The sequence below is a fragment of the Hemicordylus capensis genome, chromosome 4 (genome assembly GCF_027244095.1).
Source record: "Hemicordylus capensis ecotype Gifberg chromosome 4, rHemCap1.1.pri, whole genome shotgun sequence".
NCBI classification, from domain to species: domain Eukaryota; kingdom Metazoa; phylum Chordata; class Lepidosauria; order Squamata; family Cordylidae; genus Hemicordylus; species Hemicordylus capensis.
The window spans coordinates 238656465-238672545 of NC_069660.1; the positions used below are offsets into that span (position 1 = coordinate 238656465).

Below are 16081 nucleotides of genomic sequence, written 5' to 3' on the forward strand. Positions count from 1 at the left end.
CATTGCAGACCCCCCACAGCCTTTAAGATGTCCCCCGAAGGGGCTACAGGTAATTTTTTTAAAAAAATTAATATAATATGTCACTGTACACATATTCAGATTGGCACTATGTACAGAGAATAAGGGCTTGTGAATACTGTGCTGAAGTTTATGAGCTAAGATTGTATCCATTTGCTCTTACTTTGCTTCTTGTGATGTGTGAGTTAAATGTGATGTCTTAATAATATGGCTATTAATGGTCAGTTTGTCTTTGAATCAATGTGAAATCCTTAGTATTAAGGCCCACTGGGAGTTTCTTGCTCTTTCTCTCATTTTTACTGTCTTTCTGAAATACTAGAATATATTCCAAGCAGTGACACAGTTTACTCTGCAAATCATTTAATTATTTTCAGAGTATCTGGGAAAAGTCAAATTCTCCATTTATTTTTAAAACTTATGTAATCGTGATGCTACAATGCATAGCAGAGAATTAGACAGGCACTTCTTTTAGTTTTTCCAAGTACAACTCCGCATAATATTTGGGGATTTCATGAGCACCAGCATACTGAAATTTGTCATTTTCCAGCATTTTAACCTGAGCTATCCAAACAAATTAATGATAGCCCCACAATTTGGATAGTTTTAAAAAATAAATCTGAAGTGGTAGATAGGAGCTTGACCACATGTATGATATTGGTAATTTTTAAAATTTTTAAAATAAAAGTTTTCTGAAACATGTGTGTCAGTCAGATGTATGTTGGGGGTGGTGGGGGGGTGCGGCGGGGGGGCACAATTTCAGTGCTTGCCCTGGGCGCCGTTTTCCCTAGTTACGCCACTGGGTGGTCCACTGTTTCATCTGTTTCTTTACAAAGGCAGAACTTGCTGTTTGTTGTTGACTTTTCTACTTTTGCTCTTATTGTTGACTTTTCTACTTTTGCTCTTATTGTATTTGTTCTTAGTGCTTGTTCTTGTGCAGCCAGTATTAAACCCTCTGTTTCTTTCTTCAAGTTACCATTCTTAAGCCATTGCCAGGCCTTGGTGATATCTGATTTTCCACTTATATTGTGCAAATATTGACCACGCAGTGGCTTATTTTTCTCCTTGGTTCTTGACTTGTTCTTTCTTGTAGGCCTGCTTTGTTTCATTGGTGTTGAATAGTTTCGCATTATTGGCCATTTGAAGTGCATCTTCTTCACTGTCCTTGATATATTCTTCAAGGCCTCTTTTCTCCTCCTCTACTGTTTGATGGACTTGCAGCATTCCTCTTCCACCTGAGCTGCGAGGGAGGTATAACCTATCTACATCACTGCAGGGGTGCAGAGCATGATTGATGGTCATGATTTTCCTGGTCTTACGATCTAGCATCTCTAGCTCTGCCTGGGTCCAGTCTATTATTCCTGCAGTGTATCTGATAACAGGTATAGCCCAGGTGTTTATGGTGTTCCCGCCATTGAGTTTGGACTTGAGGATTTTTCTAACTCTCCTGATGTATTCACTTTCAATTTTTCTTTTAACTTCAGTGTGTGCAATATTATCAGCCTGGAGAATGCTCAAGTATTTGTAATGTTCTTTCTCTCCCAGGTTCTTGATGTTGCTTCCATTGGGCAGTTCTATTCCTTCTGTTTTTGTTATTTTCCCTCTGTTCATTATTAATGCAGCACACTTGTTTAGTCCAAACTCCATTGCTATATCGCTACTGAATATACGGACAGTGTTTAGCATTGATTCGATTTCTGACTGGGAATTTCCATACAACTTCAGATCGTCCATGTACAGCAGATGGTTGATTTGACTTGATGTTTTAGATGTTTAGTATCCGAGGCCTGTTTTGTTTAGTATTTGTGAAAGTGGAGTCATGGCGATTACAAACAAAAGAGGGGATAGTGAGTCCCCTTGGAAAATGCCTCTTCTAATGCTAACCTGTCCAAGTGTCTCGCCATTGATTGTTAACTGTGTATTCCACATGCTCATTGCTTTTTTGATAAATATCTGAATGTTTTTGCTGACACCAGTTGTTTCTAAACATTTTAGTATCCATGTGTGAGGCAATGAATCAAAAGCTTTCTTGTAGTCAATCCATGCAACACTTAGATTTGTTTTTCTTCTCTTGCCATTTTCTAAAATCATTTTGTCAATCAGCAGCTGGTCTTTTGTGCCTCTGGCGTTCGGGCAATTTCCTTTCTGTTCAACTGGAAGCTGCTTATTAGTTAATAAGTGTTGCATTACTTCATCTGCTGTTATTCCAGTTAATAATTTGAACATGGTTGGCAGGCAGGTTATCGGTCTATAATGACTTGGAACTGCACCTTTTGCTGAGTCTTTCATGATGAGATGAGTTTTCCCAGTTGTTAGCCATTGTTCAATATCACCTCCTTGCAAAATGTGATTGAACTGTTTTTATAGTTGTTTATAAAGGCTTGTTAGGTGTTTAAGCCTAAAGCCATGCAGTTCATCGTCACCTGGTGCAGTCCAATTTTTAATTTTCTTTGCTCTTTCACTTATTAGTTCTGGTGTTATTATTAGAGCTAGCATTTGTTGGTTACATTTTTTGACCTCTTTCACCCAGCTTTTTTTATTATAATCTATTGGATTGTCCCATAATTTCCCCCAGAATTGCACTGTTTCTTCTTTATTTGGTGTTTCTCCTTCTTTATTTGTTAGTTTCTCCTTCTATACTTTGGTAGAAACCTCTCTGATTCAACTGGAATTGGAGATTCTGCCTGTGTTGTGTAATTCTGGCTTTATATCTCCTAATCTTCTTTGACACTGCAGTTATTTGCTGCTTTATTATTTCCAGGACTTCTCTAATTTAATCATTCTGAGGGTAGCTTGCCCAACTGAGGCATGGGTAAATTTATGTAAATGTGTTGGATGTGTTGAATAGAACTGCTGAGCTGACTATCTCAAGAACGGGATGCCTCCCTTCAGATGCCTAGATTATACACCTCCAATTTTGATGCACTAATTTCCCTGAGTCCTTGCCAGCTAAAACTGTTGATTTAGAATGGGTTAGGAAATGCACTGATTATCTGTGTGCCTCTCGAGAAGTGCTTCACCATTATCTCCCATAAAAGGGAGAATTCTTTTCTTCATTCATCTTTTGAAATGGGGTCTGCTCACCGGCTATTGCCTTGTAGTCTCTCTGAGAGGGGTGGGGGCATCCCATCCGGTCTTTGCTATTCTGACCCATGCTTCGCTTATGCTGAGTGACCAGCTGTGAGTCTTGCCAGACATAGGCAGGTGAAACCTTCACCACAGGGACTACGATCCCGCAGTCTCAGGCTCAATAGCCTTCCCATGTAGTATAGTTAGAGGGGTGCTCTCTGGGCTACCCCAAAATCAGGCTGCCTGGCAAATATACTATAGATCAGCTGCTACCTAGATAGACTCTGCAAGTGGTTCATAAGTTCACAATGTAGAAAGTCCAATGGTAAGCACAGATGTCAACTACAGAAGCCACTGTTGGTGAGGCTTTACTGGTAGACATGAACAGTTTAACATGCACTATGTTTCTGTTTCTTGGTACTGGAAAGACTTAACAAACCGCAGTCTGAGTCTACATTGTAAGTGTGTGTTAGAAAGACTGGAGAAAAGGCCGAGTACTTATCACACTTGATTCTTGGGTGTTTCAGTGGATAAAAGTATCTGAATCTTGTGATAACTTAAAGAGAAAAGGAGGATGGGGGAGAGAAGGCAACAGGTAGCAACAAAAAGATCTTTCAGTGCAAATACTGTATTTAACAGTTAAGCAGAATTTTAAACTGATTTTTGCACAAGTTACTAATCTCAATGAACCTATTCAACAAGTTATATAACTGTACATCCACAAACGATTGTGAAAACAAAACACTTTTCTCTCAGCATTTTTGCTCAGACTACTTACTAATACTTACACTTCTACAGAGCAACTGTAGTATTCAGAGCTGCTCACTATATTCTCAGCCACTCTTACAATAGAGAATTATGTAGGCCAGCATTATCATCACCTCCGTATTGCAGAAGCTGATTGAAAGAATAGTGGTTTACCTAGTGAGTTAGTAGCTTTTGGAAGAGTCCAACCAGGGACTTAACCAGCTGACAGTTCACACATTTAGGCACTCTGTTATACCAATTCATTTCCTGCCAAAATATTAAATCCCACTACTGTTAAATGGAAAATAAAAAAGAGCAAGACTGAGAGCTGATTTATTGCTAATATGGCCCAGATTTTCTTATTAAATCAGTCCAAGGCATATACTACTGAAAATAAGAGTATTTTCTTTGCAACTTGTAACCCCAAAGTCCAGTTTCAGATAATTGGCTCAAATGTTTCTGAGCAAAAACAACATTTTTAAGTATGGAAGTCCATAAATGCAACAAATACCATCTCTGCTGCATTGTGACCAATTCTGGAACAGTCACCCCAAGATGGTGGTTCCTCATACAATGACATCACAATGATCCAAACTGCTACTGTGTGCTGTGTGTCAGACTCCAGAACACCATCTGGCATCCTATAAACCAATGGTTCAGCCACATTTCAAGAAGTGAGTTAAGTTTTGGAGATTCCCTATTTAAAGCAGAGCAGGTCTGTTTGAAGGTAGTAAAAAGTAGAGAACAGCAGCTGCAGTATCTTAAACAAGGGTGAAGGGCATCAGGGCTAAATAATAGAAAGATGAAGCCACTGACAGCCAAATTTGGGGCAATGCCAAGCAAACAGAGTCACTGGGGCAGGGAAAGAATGCAGTGCCTGGTCCACGAGAGGGGAAATGAAAATCAGAGCCAAGTGACAATACAAAATCAGAGCCAGACCGAGATCCGATGTGGCGGGCCCGGTGAAGTGCCACCACCACAGCCAAGTGCGTGGACTTGAAAGAACCACAGCCAAGTAGCCGCGAACCAATGCCACCGCCTGCCGGGTGTGCGTGTGCACGGTCGGAAACCGAAAGAAATGGCAGGACCATTAGCCAAGTTGGGAAGGGTGGTGGGACCGGATCAAGCGGAACTGCAACTGTAAACTGCGAAGAGAGCGAGACCGAGGAGCACGCAGCCAGCGCGCGTGTGCCTGTGTGGAAGTGTCCCAAGTTGTGCTCCCTTCGCCTCACCGGTTCCAGCTAGGCTAGACCAGCCGGGCGGAGCGGTTCCTCCGGGCTGTGCCCGACCGAGGCGGCTCTGAAGACTGGCGTGAGTCAGCCGGAGGAGGCACAGAGGGCAAAGCGGAGCAGCTCTCCGCCGTCGCCACCGCCCGTGTGTCAGGCTCGCTCGCTCGCTCCCTTTCCCTCCCTAGCGGAGGCGGGGGCAACCGTGTGTGTCCGGCTCAGACCCCTCCCTCTCAGGCTCGCTCGCTCTGTGTGTGAGACTCTCCCGGGGACGCCCGGAAGCGCCGCTTGGGCCCCAAGGCCTCAACCCACGGCCGCAACCGCCACCCTCACACCGAGTCCCGTTCCTGAGCCCTTGCCGCCTGCCTGCTGCCGCCACTGCGGCTTAAATGTAGCCCCTGGAATCGGGGCGGGGAGGTTTGCAGAAACATGGCGGGTAGGTAGCACCTCCCTTCCACCCCCGCCCTGTCCCAGCGCGAGAGAAGCACCTCAGAACCCCCCTAGCGAAGCCCCCCTCCAACAACAACAGCAGCAGCAGCAGCTCCCCGCTTCCCTTTTTGCTTTCTCTTAATATTGCTCCTTGCTGTGTATGTGTGTGTGTGTGTGTGGCGCGCGCGAGTGGGGCTGTTGGGGAAACTATGGTGAAGGAGGTTTTTGAGGAGATTTTGTCTGTTTGAATGATGCGTGAGGTCGCTCGCATTTTGTGAGTATGTGTGGAAGGAAGGGCTTGTGGGATTTGTTGCCAGATGTAGGCGTCCCCCTTCTCTCTCTTTCTCGCCCCCCCCCCGCCCTGTGAGAGTGAATGTGAGGAGGGGGCTCTGTGTGTGTGTGGAAGAGGAGCGGGTTCGGTGGCGGTGAGGCGCTCTGGTGGTTTTTACAAAGGGGAGGATGATGGGGTGGCTTAATTTGGAGGGGTCCTAAGCGGGGTGGGAGGGAGGGGCGGCTGTGGCGCGGGGATCCCCTTTTGCTGCGGCGGCTAGAGTTCACGTTGTGTGTCTGCCCCTCTCCTCTTTCCTGTCTAGATCTGTCGCTGCTCCAGGAGGACGTGCAGGAGGAGATAGACGGATGTGAGTAGCCCCAGCAGCTTGCTTGCTTGCTTTCTCCCCCAATGCATGCACAGAGACTAGATGCGCTTTTTCCAAGGAGGGGAGGCTGGGCTGGGCTGGGCTGGGCAGGGGAGGTCCCACTGAGCGCACTCGCACCCGGAAACTCAGGGTCTCCTGGGCTTGAATGAAATGGGGGCGAGGGGACCTGCTGCTCTCCTCTAATGGGAGGTTTGTTCCTTTTATGAAGTGCCGAGAAGGAGGGAGGCACGGATTGCGCGCGCGTGTCTAGCTGAGAAGCTCTCCTTTGGTTTTGCTTCCGTGAATAAATGGTTTGAAATCGTGGAGGAGGCCCAAGTTGCATTGTGGGAGGAAGCAGCCATGCTCAGCTGTCCTTGCTTGTTTCCCCACATACAGGCATTTATGTGTATGGCTGGCAAAGTTGTGTGTGTTTGTCTATTGGGCTGGTTTTCTTTCTTTTACTTCCCTGGAGGCCAGGAAGTGGAAATGGGAAAAGCCATGAGTTGGATGGGTTGGTTGAGCTAATAGCATGGCTGCTGCTATTCGGATGAATATGATTTAGGAAATGTACTTGGTGCTTAAGACAGTATCTTAATATTTAGAGGCAAATAGCAGCATTATCCCATTTTCCTTAAGGATACTTGTTTACTTGTCATAAAAGCTGATTAAATGTCATGTTAGAACTCCCTCCACCCTTACGTTAATTATGTTCAGTTTTGGTATATGCATTGGATAAGATTCTATGTGAATGTTAAGCTAAGATTGAAGATTAGGATTTTATTGTTTTCCATAAAAGAGCAAGAAAGCAGCAACAAATTTGGCAAAATCTAGTGATGTGGTGGCAATGACCTTGAATATTAGACATGAATAAGGTTGGTGGTGGATCTACTTTATAGTGCCAACTATTGTTGATCCTCATATCCTGCTTCATATTACTTATTGGCAGATAATAGATATACTTTTGGTGGTTGGTTCTTGGATTGAATTTCTCTTGCAAGACTTCAGAACATTTATAATCAATGGCTTGTAATCAGACATTAGCTTCTGTGGTAAGCAGTCTTGTATCATTTGTTACTTTGCAGCTGTATACAAATTAATATTCATTAGGTTGTCTCCTGCTCTTCCTTTGCTGACCATGAAAAATGTTACTTGTCATATGTGTTCCCGTGCTTTTACTTTCCTGATGATTAGTCTTATAGTGGGAAAGTTTTATCAAAGAGGAGCACCTTTCAATGAGCTGTTGAAGTATTTGGATTTTATATTAGCTTTATTTCCTGTAGAAGTTCTCTTTGTGCCAAAGTTCTTCCACTGAGAACACTTCTCTTCTTGTTCTCATATGCTTTATCCTGAACTTTGTGCCCTGTGTGTTCCTGTAGTAGTGCAGCTGTCTTGGCCCTTCATGAAGGGAAATGGGTCATCAAAAGACCTGATTTGTGGTGATGGCTTTTGAGGATTGAGTTGTGGCCTTAAGATGGCCATAAATGAGATCCTGACAAAGTAATCAAACAGAATCGTTCAAAATAAGCTCAGTATCATTATTTTAGCGACACACTTCCAATACAGTAAACTATGGTAAACCAATTTATGGTAAAATAATAAATCTTTGTTGAAAACATAGGCCTCAATTTTCTATGTAAGCTCTTGGTATATATCATTTTGCTTATAGTAATTTGTAGGGGAGGTTGGTGAGCACTTGCAGAAAGATGTAGACCTGTTGCATATTGTGTCAAGGCCCTTATCACATTCATTTAATAAATCTGTGATACTGCTCTTATTATTCCTGTCTTATTGCAAATGGCAGAAAATGACTTTACTGAGTGGATAAACCTATATCTCTCAGCTCCAGCAAAGTTCAGCATTCTCTTTTAGCTCTTTAGTTAAGACTCCAGAGTTGCTGTTTGAAGGTTTCATAAGCAGGTACAATATTTTGCTTCAAGAAGGAAAATGGCCTATTACTTCTTGCTAGATGAGTGTTTTGGTCAGAAATATTTCTTCATAGGTGAAGTCACTTGCTCAACAGTTGTTGAGTGTGAACAAAAGACAGGATGTTCTGACTTGACAGCTTCAAATGAGACAAAGAGGAGTTTAAATGGCAAAGTGTTACTACCTAAAGATAAACAAAATAAAAAATTCTCCTTAACATTCTGTTAATTTTTCAGATGGCTTCTATGTATTATTTACAGTTGAGCTTCAGGCTCACATTGTCCAGCATACTCTCTGAGCTTGAAGATTCTAGTTTTTTTAAAAGTGCAAAACACACACACACCCTACCTGTGTTCCGGGGCCGGGACTCTGAAGCTTTTCTTTGGACCTCTAAAAACCACTGATTCTAAGTGGGGAAAATAACATGTTTTGTTGTCTGTAGTGAGAAAACTATGGCACATGACTGAAAAGAGAATAAGTAGCATTCTTAAAATATTGCCATTTTAGCATGACCACTTCCCTAAGGATCAGCACTGAGGTTCTTCATGCTTTGTAAAGCATTTGAGTAGATGCAAACAATCCTTAGATTGAGGTGGTACAGAAGGAAATCTGTATCCATGCACTGTTCTGTTGAAGTAAGTTTGTGTATTTAATCCCAAAGTAAGCAGCAATTTTATTTGTATAATGAAGAATTATTGTCTGAATATAGCATGTATCTGGATTATTAAAGGGGTATAGTCTTATTTAAAAAATAAAATAAAAATAAAATCAACAAATACAAAAAGGAAATCCTATGTCACTGAAGAAGAAGGCATAAGGATACATCTTATCTTCAAATTTGTTCAAATAATTCACAATAGGGAACTACTTTTTATAAATGTACCCAGTCGTTGAATGGATTATAGATTTTTAAAAACACATATACATAAATCAGGCAACTTCCAAAAGTTAGAAAATGAAGCTCTGTTTATTAAAAATTTAGCAAAGCAACAAATGCTGGACTATGCGGGTAGTAACAGATAAACTTCTTTACAAGTTGAAGATACTGTTGAAACATGTTTAAGTGAAAGAGTGCAAAATTATTCATGCAGAATGGGGCAATATTTTATTTCAGATTTATTGGTAACATCTACAGAATGTTCTGCCTTTTGTGGGAAAACATTGGCAGCTATATGTTTGCACACTATTAAAAATCACTGTTGTAGGTTGTCATGAAGTGGGCCTATGAGCTTGAGGATTTATTTCAGTTCAGTACACATATCTGAACTTTTGCCTTTCTTTTAAATTTATCTTCTTTTGTGTTTTAAGAATACAATATAAGGTGTAGTCCTCCCAGGCTCCTGCCGCATGATACTATCCTGTTAGAGCAAGGCCTTTATGCTTGGATTCATCACGTTCCAAAAACATATTATTAGCATCTATTAACAGATAAACCAAGTTGTAGAAATGTTGTCACTAGTCAGATGTTACAGGTGAAGAATATTCTTATTTGGAATATGAAGAATATGCTTATTTTGGATGAAATTAGAAAATCAAGGATGCTTTGGATTAATGGGCATAATTCTTTCAATAGTGCAAAATTGTAATAAGAAGATCTAAAATATTTAGTTTATTCTTTTCTGATCCAAAGGTGAATCAAAAGATGAAGATAGGTAAATGTTAATAATGCCATTGCTGGTTTGACTAACTTGATAGTGTATGTAACATATTATGGCATATGAGAGAGAAAAATTAAAAACCTAATGCTAGCATGAAGTGGCATTTTCAGTTCTTAATGAAAAAGGACATTGCACACTTATTATATCTGTCAGTATGGATATATTTTGTGTATTTGATCCAAAGTACTACTTGTTAATAGCCTAGAGGTTCATTCAGCATTAAGGGCCACACTGAAAAATATGTGCTGGATTTCAGCAGCTAATTTGCATATTTGAATTACTTGTAGTCAGTGGTATTTGGAGCTTAAATGTGAATGGTGTTACTCTGATAGATATGGTGAACTTATTTGGTAATATCCAGATGTGAAGAATTCCAGCTACTTGAAGCTCTCATTAGATTTGAGAGGGTTTTTTAAACATAAGGATTACATTTTTAAAAAAGGAATGTGGAAAAAGGTATAGTAAGGCTTTTAAAAATTAATTTATTTATAAACCTTTAGCAGTTTTTTGCCATTAAATGTTCAATTACCTCTGTAACCATGAAAATTTTTTTTCTAAGTCCAAATCCCAATGGAGTCCAAATCCCAATGGAAAGCTGCGAATCTCACAACTTGTCCTAAAGTATACCACTTGCAGCCCCCTAATGGTGCCCCCTAATGGTGCAGCGGGGAAATGGCTTGACTACCAAGCCAGAGGTTGCCAGTTCAAATCCCCTCGGGTATGTTTCCCAGACTATGGGAAACACCTATATCGGGCAGCAGTGGTATAGGAAGATGCTGAAAGGCATCATCTCACACTGTACGGGAGGAGGCAATGGCAAACCCCTCCTGGATTCTACCAAAGAGGAGAGCTGGTCTTGTGGTAGCAAGCATGACTTGTCCCCATAGCTAAGCAGGGTCTGCCCTGGTTGCATCTGAATGGGAGACTTGATGTGTGAGCACTGCAAGATATTCCCCTCAGGGGATGAAGCCGCTCTGGGAAAAGCAGAAGGTTTCAAGTTCCCTCCCTGGCTCCTCCAAGATAGGGCTGAGAGAGATTCCTGCCTGCAACCTTGGAGAAGCCGCAGCCAGTCTGTGAAGACAGTACTGAGCTAGATAGACCAATGGTCTGACTCAGTATATGGCAGCTTCCTATGTTCCTATGTAAAGACAACCGCAAGGCTCTGTGGTTGCCAGGAGTCAACACCGACTCAATGGCACACTTTACCTTTATACCACTTGCACAGCTACGATACTTTACAGCACACCTCTGGACTGGTCTTTCAATTAGGGCTGTCATCAAATACTTAGTTAATGTGGATCAATCAGACTTGTATATGGGTAAAAACAATGATTCTAAAACAAGAGACATACTTTGTTTTTAGATTATCCATGTGTCAGGAGGCATCATTTTATAAAGGCATTATTCCAGGGGTTTTCACACTGGGGGTCTGGACCCTCAGGGGGTCCCAAACAATGTAAAAGGGGGTCCCAAACAACTCTGGAGTGAGCCATTGAGAGGGCAGGGGCATTACCCCACATGTCCAAGGTTTGGAGACCTTCAGGGACACTGGGAGGCAGATGGAGACTGAAGCCCACAACTACTTGGTTCCTTTGCTGCTCACAATGCCAAGGGTCAGGCACAGCTGTGGCACTTCTTTGGCTGATGGGCTAGGGGAGATTTCTCTCTTAGGAGGCACTTGCTAGAGTTCATCTAGTGAGTAGCCAAAGAAGTACCATTGCTGTGCCTTGGCTTTGTGAGAAGTAGGGTAGTTTTAGCTCCTGTCTCCCTGTCCGCCCACCGGTTAGAGAAGTGAGAGTAGCTCTTCACTGTTAAGTTCTCCACAATGTAGTTCCTGAATTTTGGATTAGTGGGCAAGCTGAGTACAAAGAATTGTGAGAAAGCTATGAAAATAGTGACCCCCTTTATTTGATTCCTACTTGTGTGAACTGGTGTTTTCAGTAGTTTCTGCTCTAAAGAGCAAATACCTAGTGAAAATAACTTGGAGCCTAAAATTATATCGGTAGTCTCAAACCTAAAGCCCAGGTTTGAGAAACTAAGTAGGAGCAAGCAAGCTCATCTTCATTTAAAAGATAAATGAGCTTTATTTATCTCTACCTAATCAAATGGCTGGCATCCTGACTAACACAATGTGTGAATCCCTGATAGCAATGTAACACTAGCCGTTGTGCTGCTCAACTGTGCTTCTAGAGTGCAGGCACTCTTGTGCAAGAATGCAAATACTTTTCAGAGCTTGCCTGTGCTCTTGGAGCACTCTGGGAGCACTATGCTAGACTGGAAACACATGGCTTGACCCTCGGTGACTTGTTTCTGGTCTACATATAATTAGAAATATCAGCCAGTACTTTTAAACATGGGGGTGGTGGTCACGTAGCTTTATATATTATTTTAGGTTGGTCAATATCAAAATATTTGAGAACCCCTGCATTACTCCTCTATGAAAGAGAATGGAGAGTACATCTTTTTAAAATGGTCCTTGCCACCTGCAGTATGCTATTCACCTGCAGTATGCTATTCAGTATTTACATATAAACACTTCTGTCTATATGAGGGACATTTTTAATTGATTGAAAGTTTAAAAAAAATTGATTAACTGATTAAACTTTGCAGACCTACTCTGCATTTTAAAGTTTCCATCAAATAAGGTAGTGTCCGTCCAGTTTTAAGGGAATAGCCCTACTGTAGTTTGAAGTATGTCTAATGTCAAAGCCAGCCCCAAAGGAATTTTATGTGTGCTATGGAACTCATTCTTAAATTAGTTTACTAGTTTCACAGTATAGTGTTGGTAGCACTTCTCATTGGCTGCTAAGCAAATCATTATGTGTTAGCAGAAATCTAACAATCAGACATGAATCTAAGGAGTAGCGGGTCCCCCCCCCCAAATATTTCCGATTCCCCATCCACCAGACTGGAATCTTACAGCAAAGTCTCACATAATACATTCATAGTATTTCATGGTCCCATGGCTTGAATTAAATAAATAATATTTTAAATGGCCTCCATTGTTTAAAGAAGCCTTATTCACTCACTCCTCTGTGCCAGAAACCAGCAGCTAGGTAGGTAGGAGCTCCTCCAGCCTCCCAAGAGCCAGGCAGACATCTTAGCTTTCTTCCTAGCTAGGAGCTGAACTGGATGACACTGTGTGTGTGTGTGTGTGTGTGTGTGTGTAATATGGTCTTTGACCTGAAGAGAAAACTGGCCTGGAGAGCAAACTGAATGTTTGGTATAATCCAGAAAGGTTATCTTTGAAGAGGAATCTGGCGCATTTTCTGAATAAGTTGAAAATGTTGAGCAAACTTCATTAATAAGGTAAATAAACTTACAGGATTAATTACCTTCCCTCAGTAAGAATGTAATGTATAGCCAAAAGCAACCCCCCCCCAAAAAAAAACCACCCTTGCTCCCCCAAACTAGTTGTTTAGAGCAACCCTGCATCCATAAATGTTCTGGAGTGAAGATCTGGCTGGAGAGCTGGTCTGGCAGTGAAGTAAAGGTAAAGTGCCGCCAAGTTGGTGTCAATTCCTGGAGACCACAGAGCCCTCTGGTTGTCTTTGGTAGAATACAGGAGGGTTTACCATTGCCTTCTCTCATGCAGTATGAGATGATGCCTTTGAGCAGCTTCTTATATCACTGCTGCCCGATATAGGTATTTCCCATAGTCTGGAAAACATACCAACAGGGATTCAAACCAGCAACCTCTGGCTTGCTAGTCAGGTCATTTCCTGCTGTGCTATTAGGTGGCTTGCAGTAGCAAGCATGAAATGTTCTTTTTGCTAAGCAGGGTTCACCTTGGTTTGCATTTGGATGAGTGACTACATGTGAGCACTGTGTGCTGTAAGATTTTCCCTTTATGGGGTGGGGCAAGTGCTAGAGCATCTACTTGCATGCAGAAGGTCCCAGGTTAAATCCTTGACAACTCCAGGTAGAGTTGGGAGAGAATCCTACCTGAAGCCTTGGAGAGCTGCTGGCAGTCTGGACCAGTGGTCTGACTCAGTAAAAGGCAGCTGCTTATGATCCTATGTAGGGTAAGCAGAGACATTAACTTTGCAGAGGACACCAAGATATTCAGGACAATAAAGTCCCAAGAGGATCGTGAATAGCTTTAAAAGTATTTTTCCACACTGGGTGAATGTGATAATTTGATCAACAAATGACAGGTGAGGTTCAACATGTTGAGAAAACCCTCCCCCCCCCTTACGTATGCACTCTTGAGCCATGCATCATAACTATGCTATAGAATAAAATGGTTAAAAATATATATTGGTATAACAGTGTATTCTCACTATCCTTCTATGATGTTTTTGCAAAGCTCTGTAATTGTGAAACAGATAACAAGTACAAATACATGATTCTTGTTTATGTATTTTATACTTTCATCACTAAATAATTATAATTTAATCATTAAATTGTTTGTTTTAAAAGGTGTGTTCCCTTTTGCTAACAAGGGAGCTTTTACAAAGACCTCTGGATGCTTTTAGCAGTTGGATCATGGGCAGGGCCTTGAGAGACTGTTTGCAGCAGTGCCAAAAAGCCTTAATCATACATCAGGGGGTGCCCATTGTGATGTCTGTACTATAAGCAAGTAACAAAAAGTCAGTTACCAACTACAGTGTAAAATAAGACAGCATGTAGAGACAACGGATATATTTAACATTAAGAGTAGAGGTTAGATTTGGGAATGTACACACACAAAGGAGACAACAATGGAAAGTGCTTTCTCTGACTTGCTACAAAAAATGTTATAAGAAGACTGTTGCAGAGAAATTATCTCATTCAGTAAAGGTAGAATGGTGAACTGAGTGTGATTTCTGTTAGCATGGAAGAGGAGTACCTCATTGACGGTAGATCCCTGGAGGAATTGAGGTCATCTGAGTTTTTGGAGATAGCAGGTACTTGCATGTTTTTTTAATTGTCTGTGTCTGAATTTTAAAAGTGCTTCAAATCCTATACAGCAATATTAGCAATAAAGCAGGGGTTCTCACACTTGGGTCCCCAGATGCTATTGGACTACAGCTCCCATCATTCTTAGCCATACCCTGCCATTGTGGTTGAGGATGATGGGAATTGTAGCCCAAGTTTGAGAACCTTTGGTTTAATGGGATAACTATTGACACACACAATGCTGCAACAAATCTGAGGATATAATCATCCTTGTTTCTATTTTTGTGCTTCCTATCATGAAGGCTTGGGGAAGATTAGAACATCCTTAAAGCTTAACTTCAACATACACTAAAACAAGACCAGGCTGTACTCCAGTATTTAGATAATTGCACTATTGTGTGTGCTGGATTGTGCCCATAGCAATTTTTGTATTCTTTTAGACTTGTTGATCGAATTCTCTCTGTCATTAGCTTTGGCTTATTAATGAAAACTGAAAAAGTGGCAAAGTTCCTGGCATGGAAATTTCTACAAAAAGCATTAAGCTCTTACATGTTTTCTCTTCCATGCAGCCTCAAAATTGTTACCTGTAAACCAATTGTTGGGGGGACGACGACCCCATAACACCAAAATAAGGTTGAATGGTTTTATTTGAAATTATAATATCACCTTAAACTGGCCACTAACAGCCAGAAAAAACAGAAGTCAGTACTTCTGGAAAATGTTTGGTTTTCTGTGAGTTTATAAGGGAGATGAGTTGCCCAACTCCAGAGCAATCATTAAAAACATTTCTCTTCCCTTGTTTTCAAAACCTGATACATGGAAGGTTTAGACAAGGAACTGTACTAAGGAGTGCTAGAAATTTCATAAGGAGGATAGGCTTTCATGTAGATACATAGCTATTGAAGGATTTTCGGTTCTGTACATCTTGCAATAAGGTTTGGAGAGGGCAGCCACTTGCTCCATGCGTAGTATATAAAACTGGAAGAAGACTGCATGTAGGGATGTGCACGAACCGGTCTGGAGGCTATGTTAGAGGCCTCCGAACTGGTTCAAATGTGGCCCGGTCTGGCGGTCCGGTGCTGGTGGGGGGGTTGCACTTACCCCTTCTGCCGCTTTCCCCCCGCTGGCGCTCCTTTTTTTTGAAACGATTTTGGGGTGGCAGCATTCCTCCCTGCCGCCCCGCCCCCATTTTTAGCAGGAAATACCGGAAGTAACAAGAGTGTGTGTGCCCACCGCCACGCACCCGTCACACGTTGCATACATGATATGCACATGCAATGTTTGATGTGCGCGGCGCATGTGCACGCAGCAGCAAGCATGTGCGCACTTGTTACTTCCGGTATTTCCGGCTAACAACAGGGGCAGGGGCAGCAGGGAGGAACGCTGCCGCCCCAAAATCATTTCAAAAGGAGAACTGGTGGGGAAAAGCAGCGGGAGCGGTAAGAGCAACCCCCCGCCCTTAAAGGGAGACCCCCGCTGGCACTGGACCACAGTTCCA

General features: G+C 42.0%; 1 protein-coding gene across 14 annotated transcripts in view; it reads left to right on the forward strand.

Moving 5' to 3' along the window:
- The first annotated feature begins 4438 nt into the window (after positions 1–4438).
- PPP4R1 (protein phosphatase 4 regulatory subunit 1) overlaps positions 4439–16081 on the forward strand; it is a 62716-nt gene continuing 51073 nt past the window's right edge. For 2 of the 14 annotated variants that reach the window (XM_053247358.1, XM_053247359.1), the window contains exons 1-3: positions 5723–5760; positions 6080–6124; positions 14518–14591. In XM_053247358.1, coding sequence (XP_053103333.1) covers positions 5735–5760; positions 6080–6124; positions 14518–14591 — 145 coding nt within the window. In that variant the 5' untranslated portion in view covers positions 5723–5734. The other 12 variants (XM_053247356.1, XM_053247357.1, XM_053247362.1 and 9 more) reach the window with 10 other exon arrangements.